Source organism: Sciurus carolinensis, chromosome 4 (genome assembly GCF_902686445.1).
Source record: "Sciurus carolinensis chromosome 4, mSciCar1.2, whole genome shotgun sequence".
Lineage (NCBI taxonomy): Eukaryota > Metazoa > Chordata > Mammalia > Rodentia > Sciuridae > Sciurus > Sciurus carolinensis.
In genome coordinates this window covers 71,688,261-71,703,095 of record NC_062216.1, presented here as the reverse complement: position 1 = coordinate 71,703,095, position 14,835 = coordinate 71,688,261, and the positions used below count along the sequence as shown (strand labels likewise).

Below are 14,835 nucleotides of genomic sequence, written 5' to 3'. Positions count from 1 at the left end.
ACATTTCTATGTTCTGTCTTATAGTAGGATGTGTAGTGTATTATTCTAATTTGTGGACTCCCCCATAGTACCTAGCACCTCTTCAATGCACAATAAATGACTAAAATCTCAGCTGATAAAAGACTGGGGACAGCTTCCTGCGTACTGCTCTGACGTAGGTAGGGATGTCAACAGGTCCCATGGAGGAGGTGTGAGCTTGAGGCAAGTCTCTGGGGTGCTTGTGCTGCCCCGGGGGAGGCAGCGTTGTGTGCCTCTTCTGATTTGGCCCTGCTGGTACATGTGCTTGGGGAGCCAGGCAGGCTTCACGTTCCCACCCATCCTGGACAGTCAAGGTTATTCCTTCTCTCTTAAAGGACACTGCTCCGAGTTGAAACCTTGTTCTGGATCTTTGCCCCTGGTTCCTGGGACACCCTCCCAGTCATTGTCTTGCCTATTGTTTGTACATAGATTTTCAGAGGAAGGTTTCAATCCAAATACCTAATGTTTTAGAGGAACTTCAAGAGGCAAGATGAGCCAACACATTCCCAGGATGCTGGTCTCCCTGTCAGGTTTTCTAGAGAAAGTTGAACTCTTTATTTTTTTCTTTACTGTATCTCCTAAACAACTAGGTAATTGCCAAGTAACACACAGGAGAAGCTCATCTTTTTGCAAAGTGGTGCCTTAGCTTTCTGTTGCTGTGACAAAATATTTGAGAAAACAACTTAAAAGGAAGAAAGGTTCATTTTGGTTCACAGTTTCAGAGATTCAGTCCATACACAGTTGACTCATTGCTTTGGGGTCTAATATGAGGCAGAACATTATGGCAAGGAGTTCACAGTGGAACAAAGCTGCTCACCTCATGGCAGCTGGGAAGCAGAGAGAGAAAGAGAGAGAGACATAAAAGGGCAGGGGTCCCAATATCCACTTCAAGGACACACCCAATGACCTAACTTCCTTCCACTACGTCACATTCTCTAAAGGTCTTACCACCTCCTAATAGTGTCACTGGCTGCCGATCAAGCCTTTAACACATGGGCCTTTGTGGGACATTTAAGATTCAAACTGTACAAGTGGTAAGAAATGCTGGGATCAGGGAACTTATCTGGTAGAGGTGATCAGCCCTGAGTATTCTTCCTACTCAAGGATGGGCCCTAAATTTGGCCCCAGTGAAGGTCAGATTATTTAGCCATTGGACTAGATCTTGATCTCAAAGTAGAACCTTTCCAAAGACAGGTTCAATCTCTTCAGCTGGTGTTAACACCGAACTCAGTGATTCAGCGGTTGATGCTTCTCACCACTTCTTAACATGGTCCTGAGGCTAGTGGGCAACGAAGATGAAAATTTCCAGACCAAATGTCACTTCAAACCTCAGGGCTCAGTACACATGAGCAGTAGGTAAGAACACCAGTGTCTTAGCTGCTGGCCTGTTGTGACTGTTCTTTCTGTTTTCAGGGCTCCACCTACGTCCTCCATGAAGGCGAGTGCTGTGGAAGGTGCCTGCCATCTGCTTGTGAGGTGGTGACTGGATCACCACGGGGGGACTCCCAGTCTTACTGGAAGAGTGTAAGTCTAGGCCCTAGGGAGAGTGGGAAGGAGGGCAGTGGCCGACCAGTCTGGGGCTCCATTCCGTGATCCAGTGTCAACCTGGGTTTTGTCTTACTCCCTGCCATTAGCTTTCCCCATGGGTTGTTTAATCCAACTTTTGATATTATTTGAATACCAGCTGGGATTACCTTACCACTTAAAAACTAGTTAAAACTGTCTCAGACTTCCATTTTATGGATTTTGGGAGAACCCAATGCCCTCTGAGAACTCCATGAACTCTCAGAGGACTTACACTCTCCTGTTCACCTGTGAATCTCAGGTGGTGCATCCCCTGAGTGGGTGCTTTAGGGATCTGTGAGTACAGTTTGGTGCCATACCAACCCAGGCCTCAGACCTTTCCACTGAAACCTCCCTGATGATTTTAGGGAGGTAGAGAAATTTATAATTCAGGGAAGTAAACAATATCTCTGTTCCCAAAGTCCCTCAGCTATTTCCGGAGGTCTGGGTGTAGTATCTTGCCATGCTGTTGACCCTCCAACTCCCCACTCTTGTCTTCCCCTGTCTAGTTCCCCAACCCAGCGAAATTCCTTCTCTGAAGGCACAGCAGCTTAGCGGTCTCCTGGGGCCCCAGGTGCTCACTTTAACTCTGGTGCTTATCAAAAGCCATTTTCCTAATCACAGAGGATTTGCTCCTAGGGAATTTTAGTCTTGATGCCAGGATAAGAGCAATTCTTTTCTTCTGATTAGAAGGATGAACTGGGTAGTGTTAAACCCTGGCAGTCTCAGGGGCAGGTACTGGAAGAATGTAAGGCACCCACATGGGCCTTCCCCTCTGGCTCCTTCTAGTAAGACCAATATACTTTCCTTAATAGAGAATAAGGCAAAGGGTTAATCATCTTGCCCCAGACAGGTCCATCTCTTACCCAAGCCCATCGCCATTCTCCTCCTCAGAGATAACCAAATGACTCATTGAGTTTTTTCAGATGGGTTTCTACTGACCCCTTAGAATCCAATTTACTTGTGAATGTCTCTTCCATGTGTGCCCCTTACCACCCTATTAGTGTTTCTGTCTCCCATCCATCCTGGACTGAGGCAGGTTTTGTTCATCTTACCCAGAGGCATACCCAGAGGCAAGGCTTGCTCAGATCAGAGGCTGGTCCATTCTAGTGGTGGCTGTATGCTTGTCCCTTTGGGGCTCACTGTTCTGCCCTTTCCCTGTCTTTAATGACCCCCTCACCCCCCAGGCTCACACAGCCCTGTTCCACATCAGTGTTTGCAAAACACAAGGTAACCCTAGTGTCTCTCTTCCAACTCAAGTCTCCATCTTATCTATAGGACTTGAGTATGAGCAATAGCTTTGCTGCTGGGAACATGTCAGGGACCAGTGGGGGTTGGTAGGAAAGGGTCCTCTTAATGGGGCCCATGGCCAAGGCTCAACAGTGGCCTGCAGAAGGTTTAATCCTGGTGAATCAGAATAGGAAGTGGAGAGAATGGCTGCAAGTATCTGGCATCTTCTGCTCCTCATTTGGAATAGGAAGAAGTGATCAGGGGTTGGGGAAAGTAGGCAGTGTGTCTGGATGCACCCACGCAGACAACTTTCACTCTAAAGCTGTTTTTAGGCACAGTCTCCTGGTGACTCTCTTGGACTGTGGTTTTGGGCCTTTTCAGTTCTCTTTGCTATGGAACCAATCTCTGACACCAGGTTACCCATCTGCAGGCCTAGCTGCTTCAGGAACAGATTGCAGAACTGTAGGAATCTGGGTTCAGCATCCTTAGCCCCCTGCCATCTCCCCCTCTCCCCATATGAATGGGAAGTAGCGCTAGGCTGGGATATGGTTGGACTTTCTCTTTGCCTCTCTTTTCTGTCAGTCCACACTGCTGTTTCTTGCCATTGAGTCTCTGAGCTTAGCTCAAAGCCAATAATGAGGATGGCAGGGAGCATCCCTTGGCTTAACTCATGTGGATGAAGATTGTGGCTGTATGGGAAACGTGACTCTATGATCTTGGTCAGGGTGATCTTTGACCTGGACTCACTGAGTAGAACTCACTGAGATAAACCCCATGGATTTCCTCTGTGGCTTACCCTATGGGTGGGACTTGGATACTGAACTGGAGTTCACCTCCTGGACCCAACCAGCTCCCTGAAAATAGTACCCTGCCTTTGGGACCTTGGACCTGAGCCTTGCCTGGCACATTTTGACTGCCTGTGGTGTTCTGCAGGTTGGCTCTCAGTGGGCCACCCCTGAGAACCCCTGCCTCATCAATGAGTGTGTCCGAGTGAAGGAGGAGGTCTTTGTGCAACAGAGGAATGCTTCCTGTCCCCGGCTGGATGTTCCCACCTGTCCCACGGGCTTCCAACTGAGCTGTAAGACCTCAGAGTGTTGCCCCAACTGTCGCTGCGGTAAGGCATCCTGGCCAGGGCCTGAGCTGGGCCAGGATCCTCCTTCAAATTTCTCTTTCCTCTTTTGGGTCCTGAATTCTTTGCCTTATTAGTAACTCAGGGAAATGGATAGGACTAAAATCTTCCCATTTGTTCCTAATGCATTTGTGAAAACAAATTAATGGAGAAAAACAACAATTTCCTAGAGGTCACTGTGTCCTCAGCTCTGTGCTCCTTATTACTTCACACAGTTGTCATGATGTTATTGAGTGGTAGAACTCGGATTTGACCCCAGGCTCCTCTGATTCTGGAGATCACCTTTTCAATCATGCTGCACTTCTTCACCAAAGGAGAGGTGTTCCAACTGGTCACCCCCTAGCCCTGTCAGTGGATAAACAGATAGAATCAGCAACAAAAATCACCTTGCCACCACCTTGCTCCGAATTCTCTATGAGAGTTTCTCTTGGGACTAGAAGTTCCAAGAGTAGAATTTCATTCTTTCATAAACTCAAACATCTTCCTACCCATCCCTGAAATATAAATTCATGTAAACAAGCATCATCCTTTGAGAATGTATGAGGCTCTTCTCACTGTAGGCTGTGTGGTGAGGAACTGGGCAGCCCTGTGCTCCCTTGCCAGGAAGCAGGGAAGGAGGCCACTATGGGCTCTGCCTGTGGGACCCACAGTGCCTGGGGGTTGGTCAGGGAGAAGGACCAGCAGACAGAAGAGGGAGGCTGGGCCATGGAAGGGAAGTTCCTGAGGGGAACAGGCCTGTGCCTGGTTTAGGGAGGGTATATTTGTGCTCACATTCTGTACTTCTCTCTCCCGCAGAGCCTGTGGAGGCCTGTATGCTCAATGGCACAATCATTGGGGTGAGCTGCTGCCCTCTTCTCTGGAGCAAATGGTAGGGACAGGGAAGGGGGTCCTGGGTGGACAACCCAATCATTCTGAAGTGGAAATGAAAGAAACCCATGATACTTGCTGCACAGTGCATTTTGTACTGCCTTTGGGGTTTTTAGGTGTCCTGGAACTAGGCTGGGACTGTCTTCCCCATTTCTAGGGCCTGGTCCTGCTGTCTTCCCCTCCATTTCCCCAGGAATGTGGACATTTCTTGTGCCCACAAAGAAGCACACTGAAGTCACTGTGCACATTTCTATGTCCCCTTCTCCCACTGCTTCAGCTTCTTCTTTGGCATGAAAGTCCTCACAGTTACCCTCTCCATACTCAAGGTGGAAGGGCAGGTAGGGAGTGGGCCACCAGAGACAGGAGGAGCAATGCAGTGAGGGCTCATGGTAGCCATGGGCATTTGGGCAGGCCCTGACTTGAGGAGATGAGGTGGCGGAGGGGACCTGGGGACACAGGGGAGGCCTGACCCTGGTGTCTCTGCTTCTAGCCTGGGAAGAGTGTGATGGTGGACGTGTGCACAACCTGCCACTGTACCATGCAGGTGGGGGCCATCTCTGGATTCAAGTTGGAGTGCAGGAAGACTACCTGCGAGCCCTGTCCCCTGGTAAGGAAGGGTTGGGGGCACCAAGGGTAGTGCTGGACACAAGAAATGGGACTTAACGGGGGTCTTTAAATAAATCTTGCCTTGTTTTCTGATTTTGGACGTATTTGACAACTATCAAGAAGAAACTAAAAAGGACTGGGGATATGGCTTAGTGTTAGGGTGCTTGCCTAGCATGCATAAGGCCCTGGGTTCACTGCACCACCACCACCAAAAGAAAAAAAAGTGGGGGTAGAGACTAAAAGTCACCCACCTAAATCTCATCTCTGGGAAATAATTATAATTTAGCCTTATAAGTTTTAAACATTTTATTCCTGTGTTTTAAAAAATAAACAGTATTGTCAGTATTATGACATTGTATTTACAGATCTTTATCTTTTGAAACACATTACAGAAACATCACTACCATTCTTTGAAAGTATTAAAAATTAGTCAACAAATACTTATCAGACACTTGTACAAGGCTCCTCATAACATTTATTGAATGGATGTGTCTCAAAGTGTGCAACTAACTTTTTATTATGGATGTTTAGTGGTTTAAAATATTTCATCCTGTTTTTTTCCCAAGTCACGACTTGGCTTAATCTGAATACTTCCATAAGGTGGATTCTAGTGCATCATTGTTACTGTTTTGGTAGATGAAAATTGGTGCTTCATTGTGTTTTAAGTGTATCTTTAGTTTTATTTATTTTTTATTTTAAATAACTTTAGTTGACATATAAAATTGTACATATTTGTGGGGTACCATGTGATGTCACCATCTTAATGGTGACTTCCAGTCCCACCTGGCTGGGATGTTAAGAGCTCTATGTAGGCAGGCAGGACCTAAACTCATAAAGAGTCCTTAACTTCTGCTGCAAGCTCCCCTCTATGTTTGGGGTTTCTGCTGTTTTAGAAAATACGTTGATGAGAGGAGGTTCCTGTGAGCTAAATACATGAAATACAGTTATCACTCAGATAGTGTGCGGTGGGGGCTTCTCCCCCTCAGCTGTGTGAAGCAGTAGGTGGGGTTGTACCAGGGGCTGGGAGGAGGCCCTCACAAGCAGCACAGCACAGAGGGATGTCTGGAGGGAATGGGGACTGGACAAGAAGCAGAGTGGGAGCTAGGAGGTCATGAGGGTACTTCCTTTTAAGGCTGAATTATAATTATTTCCCAGAAATGCACTTTGGTGACTTTTAGTCTGTCTGTCTCTCTTTCTCTTTCTCCCCACTCCCCAGCTTCTGTGCTGGGGATTGAACCCAGGGCTTCCTGAATGCTAGGGAAGAGCTTTACCACTTACCACTGAGTCATACCCCTAACCCTTTTCAATCTTTTGATAGTGGTTCTTATGAAGACAAGGAGCAGCAGTTCTACATCTGTGTTCTCCATAGCATTTAGCATGGTGTCATGCTAAAAGATAATGTGGAATGAGTGGTCTCAGGAGACACAGCTCTTTTGGAGAAAATGATTCAGAACATGGGCAGAACACTCCTGCCTACCTTATAAAGAAGCTAATTAAGTACATGTTTTTTGTTTTGTTTTTCCTTTTTTAAATCCCAGTGGATGTTTTAGGTTGTGTGTGTGTGTGTGTGTGTGTGTGTGTGTGTGTGTATGTGTATGTGTGTGTGTGTATGTGTTTAAAACAACCCCTAGAACATAGTTGGGCTTTGATATGGAATAAAATAGTGCTGTCTGGAATTACTTGGCCTTCCTTTCACCTTGGTTGTCCACTGAACTAGGATCAAGGCAGACAGTAAGAGGTTCACACCAAAGCCTTCCTGAAGGAGGCGGGGCTGTGGTCTGCTACCTGGAGGGAGAGCCTGCTAATTTCCTCACAGTGCCCTCTGGTGTTCAAAAGGTGGCACAGTACCTTTCTGGGCCTTTGCAGAGATCCACTTTTACAATCCAGCCTAGATGTAGGTTTCTAAATGTTTAAAAACCATGGCTTTTTTTGATTTGTGCATTTTTCCTGTTTTCCTCCAACATTCTGATGTCTTCCCAGGCAGGACTTCTCCTTCTACTCTCTTGAGAACCCCTAGATTAACCTTTTTTCTATGCGTCTCTCAAGGTTTGCTGAAATCTGACTCAGTTGATTCCATTCTACATCGGCATCCTTAACTGGACTTAGCATGCTCCTCTGCTAGGAAGGGCCTCAGTGAGACCACCAGGGGGTTGGGGGCTGTTATGAATTAAGTCAAGGTAGGTCTGCCTGAACTGCCTCTGTCAGACTAAAGTCTTAGCATCATCTGAGTTGTGAGGCCTCTATTGCTTCCCAGGGGAGAAAATGTTTATATCCCTAGGGAGACCAGAAAAAGGCGATTTGTGGTGTTCAGTGGTAGAGATGAAGTTTGACAGATAACATTCAAGAAAATAAAGAAGAGAGGTTGCCCTGCCATGAAACTTAGAAGAAGGAGAATGACCCTGTGCTGAATTTGAGTGATGGGTTGAATGTTGAATGGAGGACCTTCCAGGATGGGGAATAGTGAACAACTGTCAGACAGAAGCAAAGATCAGAAAAGGGAAGCAGGGGGAGATAAGACTGAAGGGCCAGGAGCAGCGAGTGGAACACATGGAAAGGGGCATGATGGGGCAGGAGAAGAAGGATTAAATTAGCTGTTAATTAGGCTAAACAAGAGAACTTTGTGGCTGGCTGGGAACTTGGCTTCAGTAGAAGAGGCTGCTTTTTGCTGCAGTGATTGAATGTTCTGGCGAAAGTCCATGTGGCAACACCCCTTTCTGCATATGGCGGCATGTGCAACACATATCCACTGCTGGTAGCAGCTGGAAAGTCCAGCAGTGCTCCAACAAGCCCTCCTCATTGTCCCCAGCATAGCACGCACCATGGTCTGCTCTACAGAGAATGTGTGGGAGGGTCTCTTTCCTGCACTCACTTCTCTGCTGCTGCATCTCATTTTCCTTCCCTTCCCCAAGTCCCTGCCACACCCGGAAAACCATTGTCCCTCTCCTTATTTTGCACCCCCTTCTCCTTTCCTTCACTCCACTCTACGTTTCTTGTTGACTTGACTTTGACCTCTGCCTGCGGGATGTGTGGATTTTCCTCCACTGCCTGCCCCTTCTCATGGTTGCCCCCTCCTCCTTTTGCCTCTACCGCCTCATTTCGTTTGTAAAGATTTTGTCCATTATTTTATTCCGGCCCCGCTGAGGGGTGGGCATTCCCTAGTCTCTTCTAACACTCACTAAAAATTGCCCAAATCCAAGCTCCCATGAAATTCGGTCTGATTGAAGCCGTATTTTATTTCTTCAATTTGACTCGTAACCACTCACATTCACTCAATGCTTATTCCATCTCTTTTTCTTCTTCTCTCATTTACCTCGGTCATGCACCTTCCAGGAATTGTGCATTTTAAAATACACAGTTTCAAGCTCACAACTGAAACACTACCTCATGACTCTCAAACTCTGGCAGTATTCTTTCAAAGTGGTATTTTTGGCTGGGGTCCAGTCTCCTTGCTTTTGTGCGAGCTCCATCCTCACTGGTCTCCTTCACTGCCAACTCCCCGAAGACACATCAAGTTCCTAGTTTGATTTATGAGGAGCAAATTGTTTAAATTCACTTCTGAGCAAGCTTACTGACGCCTGTCCTTGATCCTGAGATGCATCTTCTGTCTGGGTGCTGAAACTGACCTGTTAAGAGATACTTGCTGGAAAGACCTCAAGACCCCAGTGTGTGGCTCTCTGACTGGCGATTCCTCTGTGTGGCAAAATGAGAACAAGAATGACAATAGAACCAGTTTTTCACTGGTTCTTTAGAAAAATTTTTTTGAGATTATGTTCTTTTTTAGGGGGAGGGTGAGAAGAGTTAAGAACTTTAATTTTTATGAAATAATGAGACAGCTGATGGTAGTTTTGCAGTTTTTATTTTATTTAAATTATTTAAAATACTCTTAGTCTGCAAAATAAAAAGTTGGCAACCTTATGGTGTCTTCCACTTTGGGGGCATTTTTGTAAAAATAGTGAAATCCTGCTGTCTGGAAGCTGCTGCTTCTTCCCATGTAGATACAAATGAAGGGTTTTCACTGTAAGCCACCATCAACAAGTTCCTAGCTGAACTCAGGGGTGCCCACTCAGTGCCAGCTGCCCGCGATACAACAGAGAGCAGTGTAACTTAAGTGGAAACTTACATTCTTCTCAGGAGAAGCTTTGTATTGTCAATCTTTAAAATTTTAACCATTGTGGAGTGGTATCTTGGAGTATTTTAAATTTGCATTTCTCTGTTGACTAATGATGTAAAAGCATCTTATGTACTTATTGCTTATTTCTTTTGTGAAATGTTAGTTTAAGATTTTTAAAAAAATCATTTTTAGGTTAGGTTGTTTGACTTTTTATTATAGAACTGTATGAGTTTTCTCTTTATTTTAGATATTAGTTCTTTATTACAGTATTTTTTTCTTAATGGTTCAGCTCTTATTTTTCTTAATTGTAACTTTTGAAGATCAGAAGTTTAAATTTTGGTAAAGTCTGGTTTATTGATGTTTCCTTTTATGGTGACTGTTTTTCATATCCTGTTTAGGAAATCTTTGTCTATTTCAAGGCTGTGAAGATATTCTCTAAGGTTTCCTTTTACAAGCTTTATTGTTTTAGATTTTATTTTTATGTCTATGATTCATCAGAAATTAGTAGAACTGTAAAATAGGAATAAAGATGCACTTTTTTCCTTCCACATGGATGAGCAGTCATTTCCAGCACCATTTGTTAAAAGATTATCCTTTCCCTCATTGAATGATACGGGCATCTTTGCAAAAAATGCATTGTCTATATCTGTGTGGATCTACTGCTGGACTCTTTTCTGATCCTCCAATTAATTTGTCTTTTCTATCATCACACCACTGTTTTGATTACTGTTGCTTTATTGTAAGTCTTGAAATCAGATCATGCAAATCTTTCAACTGTTCTTTTTCAAGATGGTTTTGGTTATCTCATGACATTTTTGTTTTCATGTAAATTTAGTCAATTTGTCAATTATTTTAAGATTTTTAAAAATATGCTGGATTGTATTGAATACATAGGTTAATCTAGACAGAATGAACAGCTTGACGATATTGAGTTTTTCAATCCATGAACATAGTCTATCTCTCCATTTATTTAGACTTTTGTCTCAGCCTGTTTGTGCATTTATAATAAAATACCTGAGACTGAGTAATTCTTAAAGAAAAGAAACTTATTCTCTCACAATTCTAGAGGCTGGAAAGTCTAAAATTAAGATATTAGCAGATATGGTGCATGGCCTGTTCCTCATAGGTGAAAATTTCTTGTGGTGTTCTCAGATGGCAGAAGGTAAAAGGGCAAAATGTAGCAGAGCATTCCACTTAATCTAGAAGAACACTAATTCATTCATGAGGACAGAATCTTCAATATGCTATCATTTCCCAAAAAGTCCTATCTTTTAATACCATCACCTTGGGATTTAAGTTCCAACATATGAATTTTGTAGGGACACATACAAACTATAGCAGTTTTCTTTAACTTTTCTCTGCAGTGGTGTGTGATTTTTTTTAGCATAGATGTCTTGCACAGATTTTATTAAATTATTCCCTAGAATTTTAAGTTTTTGGATGATATTGTGATGGAAAATTTTAAAAAATTTTATGATCTTATTTTTTAATGCTTTTATACTTTTTTTTTTGCACATTCATCTTGTATTATGCAGTCTTGCTAAATTCACTAATTAGTTGTACTAATGTCTGACTGTCTAGCTAGCTGACTTCTGGCTGGGTGGCCAGCTACCTTCCTGTCTGCCTTCCTTTCTTCCTTCCTTCTTACCTTCTTCCCTCCTTCCTTCCTTTCTTTTTCATAAGGGCAGATTCCTAAACAATTATGAAACCTTCAGATTAAAACAGTTTTAACTTCTCCCCTTGCAGTCTTTATGACTTTTGTTTATTTTCTTGTGTCATTTTGGCTAAATACTTCTAGTATGATATCCAGTTGGAGTGATGAAAATATTTTGTTTTGACCTTAAAGGAATTTAATTCACTAAGTATGTTGTAGTTTTCTTTTTATCAGATTGAAGAAATTCTCTCTATTCCTATCATGCTTAGAGCTTTTGTCATGAATGCTATTTTGAATTTTGTCAGACAGTTTTACTGTGTGTTAGGATGATCAAATGGTTTTCCCTTTAAACTTGTGTTAATATGAGAAATTGCATTGATTGATTTCAAATGATAAGCCAACCATTCATTCTTTTGAGAAATCCCATTTGGTCATGATATGTTATCCTTTTCTACATCTACTATTAAGATTCATTTGCTAATATTTTGTTACAGATTTTTTGTCTATGATCAAAGTGATAGCTTTAAATTTTCTTTTTCTTGTAATACTTTTTTGTTAAGACTTTTTGATCAGGATTATGCTGGATCCAATAAAATATGCAGGCAGGGTTTCCTTTTTTCTATTTTTGAAAGAGTTTGTCTAAGATCGGTATCATGTCTTCCTAAAATTTTTGATAGATTTCACCAATAAAGCCTTCCAGTCCTGAAGATTTTTCATGTAGGAATGTTTATATAGAAAATTCAGCTTTTTGAACAGAAAGGGACTTAAGTAGGTTTTTCTGTTTCTTCTTAAGTAAGCTTTGGTAAAAAAGCTTTGACTTTTTATGGAATTTATCTACATCATATAAATTTTCAAATTTATTATTATAAATTGTTTATAACATTTCCTTTTTTACTTTAAATGTATGTGAGATCTATAGTTGTACTTCCTTCACTGTTCCTGATATTGACAATTTGTGTTTTTATTTTCTTGAATAGTCTAGCTAAAGATTTATCATGTTTCTCAATCTTTTTGAAAATCCAGTTTTTGCCTTTTTATTCCTCTTTTATATATGTTTTTATTTTATTGATTTAAATATTTATTACTTCCTGTTTTATAGTGACTTCTTTTCCTAGTTTCCCAAGATGGAAGCTTAGGATCATGATTTTTTAATGTAAGAATTTAAAATATAAATTTCCCTGTAAGTACTGTTTTTACTGCACTTCTCAGATTTATTTAAAAAATTATCTCTAATTATTTTATTTTATTTATTCTTTCATTAATGGGTTATTGAAAAGTATTTTATTTCACCGGGCATGGTGGTGCATGACTGTAATTCCAGCAACTCAGGAGGCTGAGGCAGGAGGATTCTGGGTTCAAAGCCAGCTTCAGCAACTAAGCAAGATTCTGTCTTAAAGTAAAAAATAAAAGGGGCTGAGGATGTTGCCCAGTGGTTAAGCACCCCTGGGCTCAATCCTTGGTACAAAAAAAATGTATTTGATTTGATTTCCAAGTATTTGGGAGGGGGTATTTCTAAATATCTTATTGATACTAATATCAGTTTAATTTAAGGTGGTCATAGAATATAATCTCATAATTAAAAATTTTTGACATGTATTTTGGCCCAGAATTTGGTAAAAATTCTAATGTGAATTTTGAGAAGAATATGTACTCTTCAGTGTTGAGGTGTAGGAGTCTTTTTATTAGGTCATAATGATTGGCCTAGTTCTCCAAATCTTCTGAGCCATTACTGATATTTTTCCTTCTTGTCCTATCAATTACTGAAAGAACCTTAAAATCACCAATTCCTCTCCTTAGTTCTGTCAATTTTTCCTGTATAAATTTCATAATTTATTATTTTTTAATAGCTCCACTATTAGAAGCATAAACATTTAGGGTTCTTCTGTCTTCTGGATAAATGTACTCTTTTATCATTATGATATGTTAATTTTGGTAACATTCTTCATCTTAAAGTCTACTGTGTTTGGTACTAATATGTCTATATTGACCTTCTTTTAAAAAACTAAAAAATCATTAACATGCATCAATATAATGTATATTAGTAGGGTTCAGATGATAATTCAACACATGCATAAAACATTCACTGATCAAGTATGGGTAATTAGCATTTCCATCTCCTTAACATTTTATGTTTGGAGCCTTTGAGCTTCTTTCCTTCAGATCTTTATAAAATGCACACTAGGTTATTATGAACTGTAGTCATTATACTGCTGTGTAACACCAGAGCAATCCTTCTCTCTAATTGTGCTTCAGTGCTTATTATCCAACCTTCCCTTATCTACCTTCTCCCTCCACCCTTCTCAGCTTGTAGTCATCACTTTTCTACATTCAGAGAGACTTTATTTTAATTTTTACATGTGAGAGAGAACAGGTAGTATTTATCTTTCTGTGTTGGCTTATTTCACTTAACATGTCCTCCAGTTTTATCCATTTTGCTGAAAATGACAAGATTTCATTATTGATGGCTGAATATTGTGTATGTTTACCAAATTTTCTTCATCCTTTCATCCACTGATGGGCACCTAGGTTGATTCCATATTTTGGCTGCTATGAATTGCATTGCAATAAACATGTAAGTGCTTTGGTATTCTGGTTTCATTTCCTTTGGCTATATAGCCAGAAGTGGGATATCTGAATCTTATTTTAGATCTGTTTTTAGATTTTTGAGGAACCTCCATACTCTTCTAACAGCTATGCTATATTCCCCTGACAGTATATAAGAATACCTTTTTTCCACATTATTGTTAGCATTTTTATTACTATTATTATTATTGTTGATGATAGTCATTCTAGCTGGTGAGAAATGATATCTCATTGCAGTTTTGATTTTCTCAGTTTTCTTATTCTTAGTAATTTACATGCTGCATTTCCCCCCTTACTTTTATTTTCAATCTATTTGTCTATTTTTTAATAGACACATGAATTTGTAATTCATTGCCAGTTACTCTTATTACAGGGGATTAATATTTTTGAACTCAAAAAATATTTAGCAATTTGACACCAAAAACCCAAATAACTGAATCAGTAAATGGAACATTTCTCAAAAGAAGAAATACAAATGGTTAACAACTATAGAGAAGGAGGAGAAAACAGAAAAAAGAAGCAAAATAAATAGAGAGGGAGAAAGTGGGAAAAAGAGAATTTACCTATTAGAGGGAGAAGAAAAAAGAGAAAGAGTAACAAGAGAAACAAACAAAATCAAAACCTGTTAATAAAAAACCCTTAACCCTCAAAAGACCAAACAAAGCAAAATAACAAATAAATAAAAAGAAAAATATGATTAAAAAAGAAAAAAAGGAGGGCCAAGATGGCGGACTAGAGGGCGGCTGCATTTCACGTTGCTCCAGGACGCAGGATTCAAAAGAGGAGATAGTGAGAGACTTGGGACCAACTCAAAGTCGCTGGGTGAGTCTCTCCTGTTGGGGAGGCGTCCCGGATGGGGCGGTAGCCCCGGAATGCAGGGAATTTGTGAAGTAGAGTTGCTCAGCGAGACGCCCCTCCCCCCGCTGGAACGGTAAACACGGACAACTGGGATCATCGTAGAGGAGGCGGCTCAGCACAGCGCTTGGACTCGAGCAACCACTGGGGCTCCGGGAAGCTGCCTGAGGAGGAGCTGCGTGGCGAGCTGTTTAGACCCAGAACGACCGCTTCTGAACA

General features: G+C 41.5%; 1 protein-coding gene across 1 annotated transcript in view; it reads left to right on the top strand.

Annotated features, from left to right (window-relative positions):
* Positions 1-14,835, top strand: part of Vwf (von Willebrand factor) — a 151,903-nt gene that overhangs the window by 123,146 nt on the left and 13,922 nt on the right. The window contains exons 44-47 of the mRNA XM_047549520.1: positions 1,432-1,542; positions 3,745-3,925; positions 4,736-4,776; positions 5,298-5,414. Coding sequence (XP_047405476.1) covers positions 1,432-1,542; positions 3,745-3,925; positions 4,736-4,776; positions 5,298-5,414 — 450 coding nt within the window. The remainder of the gene's footprint in view (positions 1-1,431; positions 1,543-3,744; positions 3,926-4,735; positions 4,777-5,297; positions 5,415-14,835) is intronic.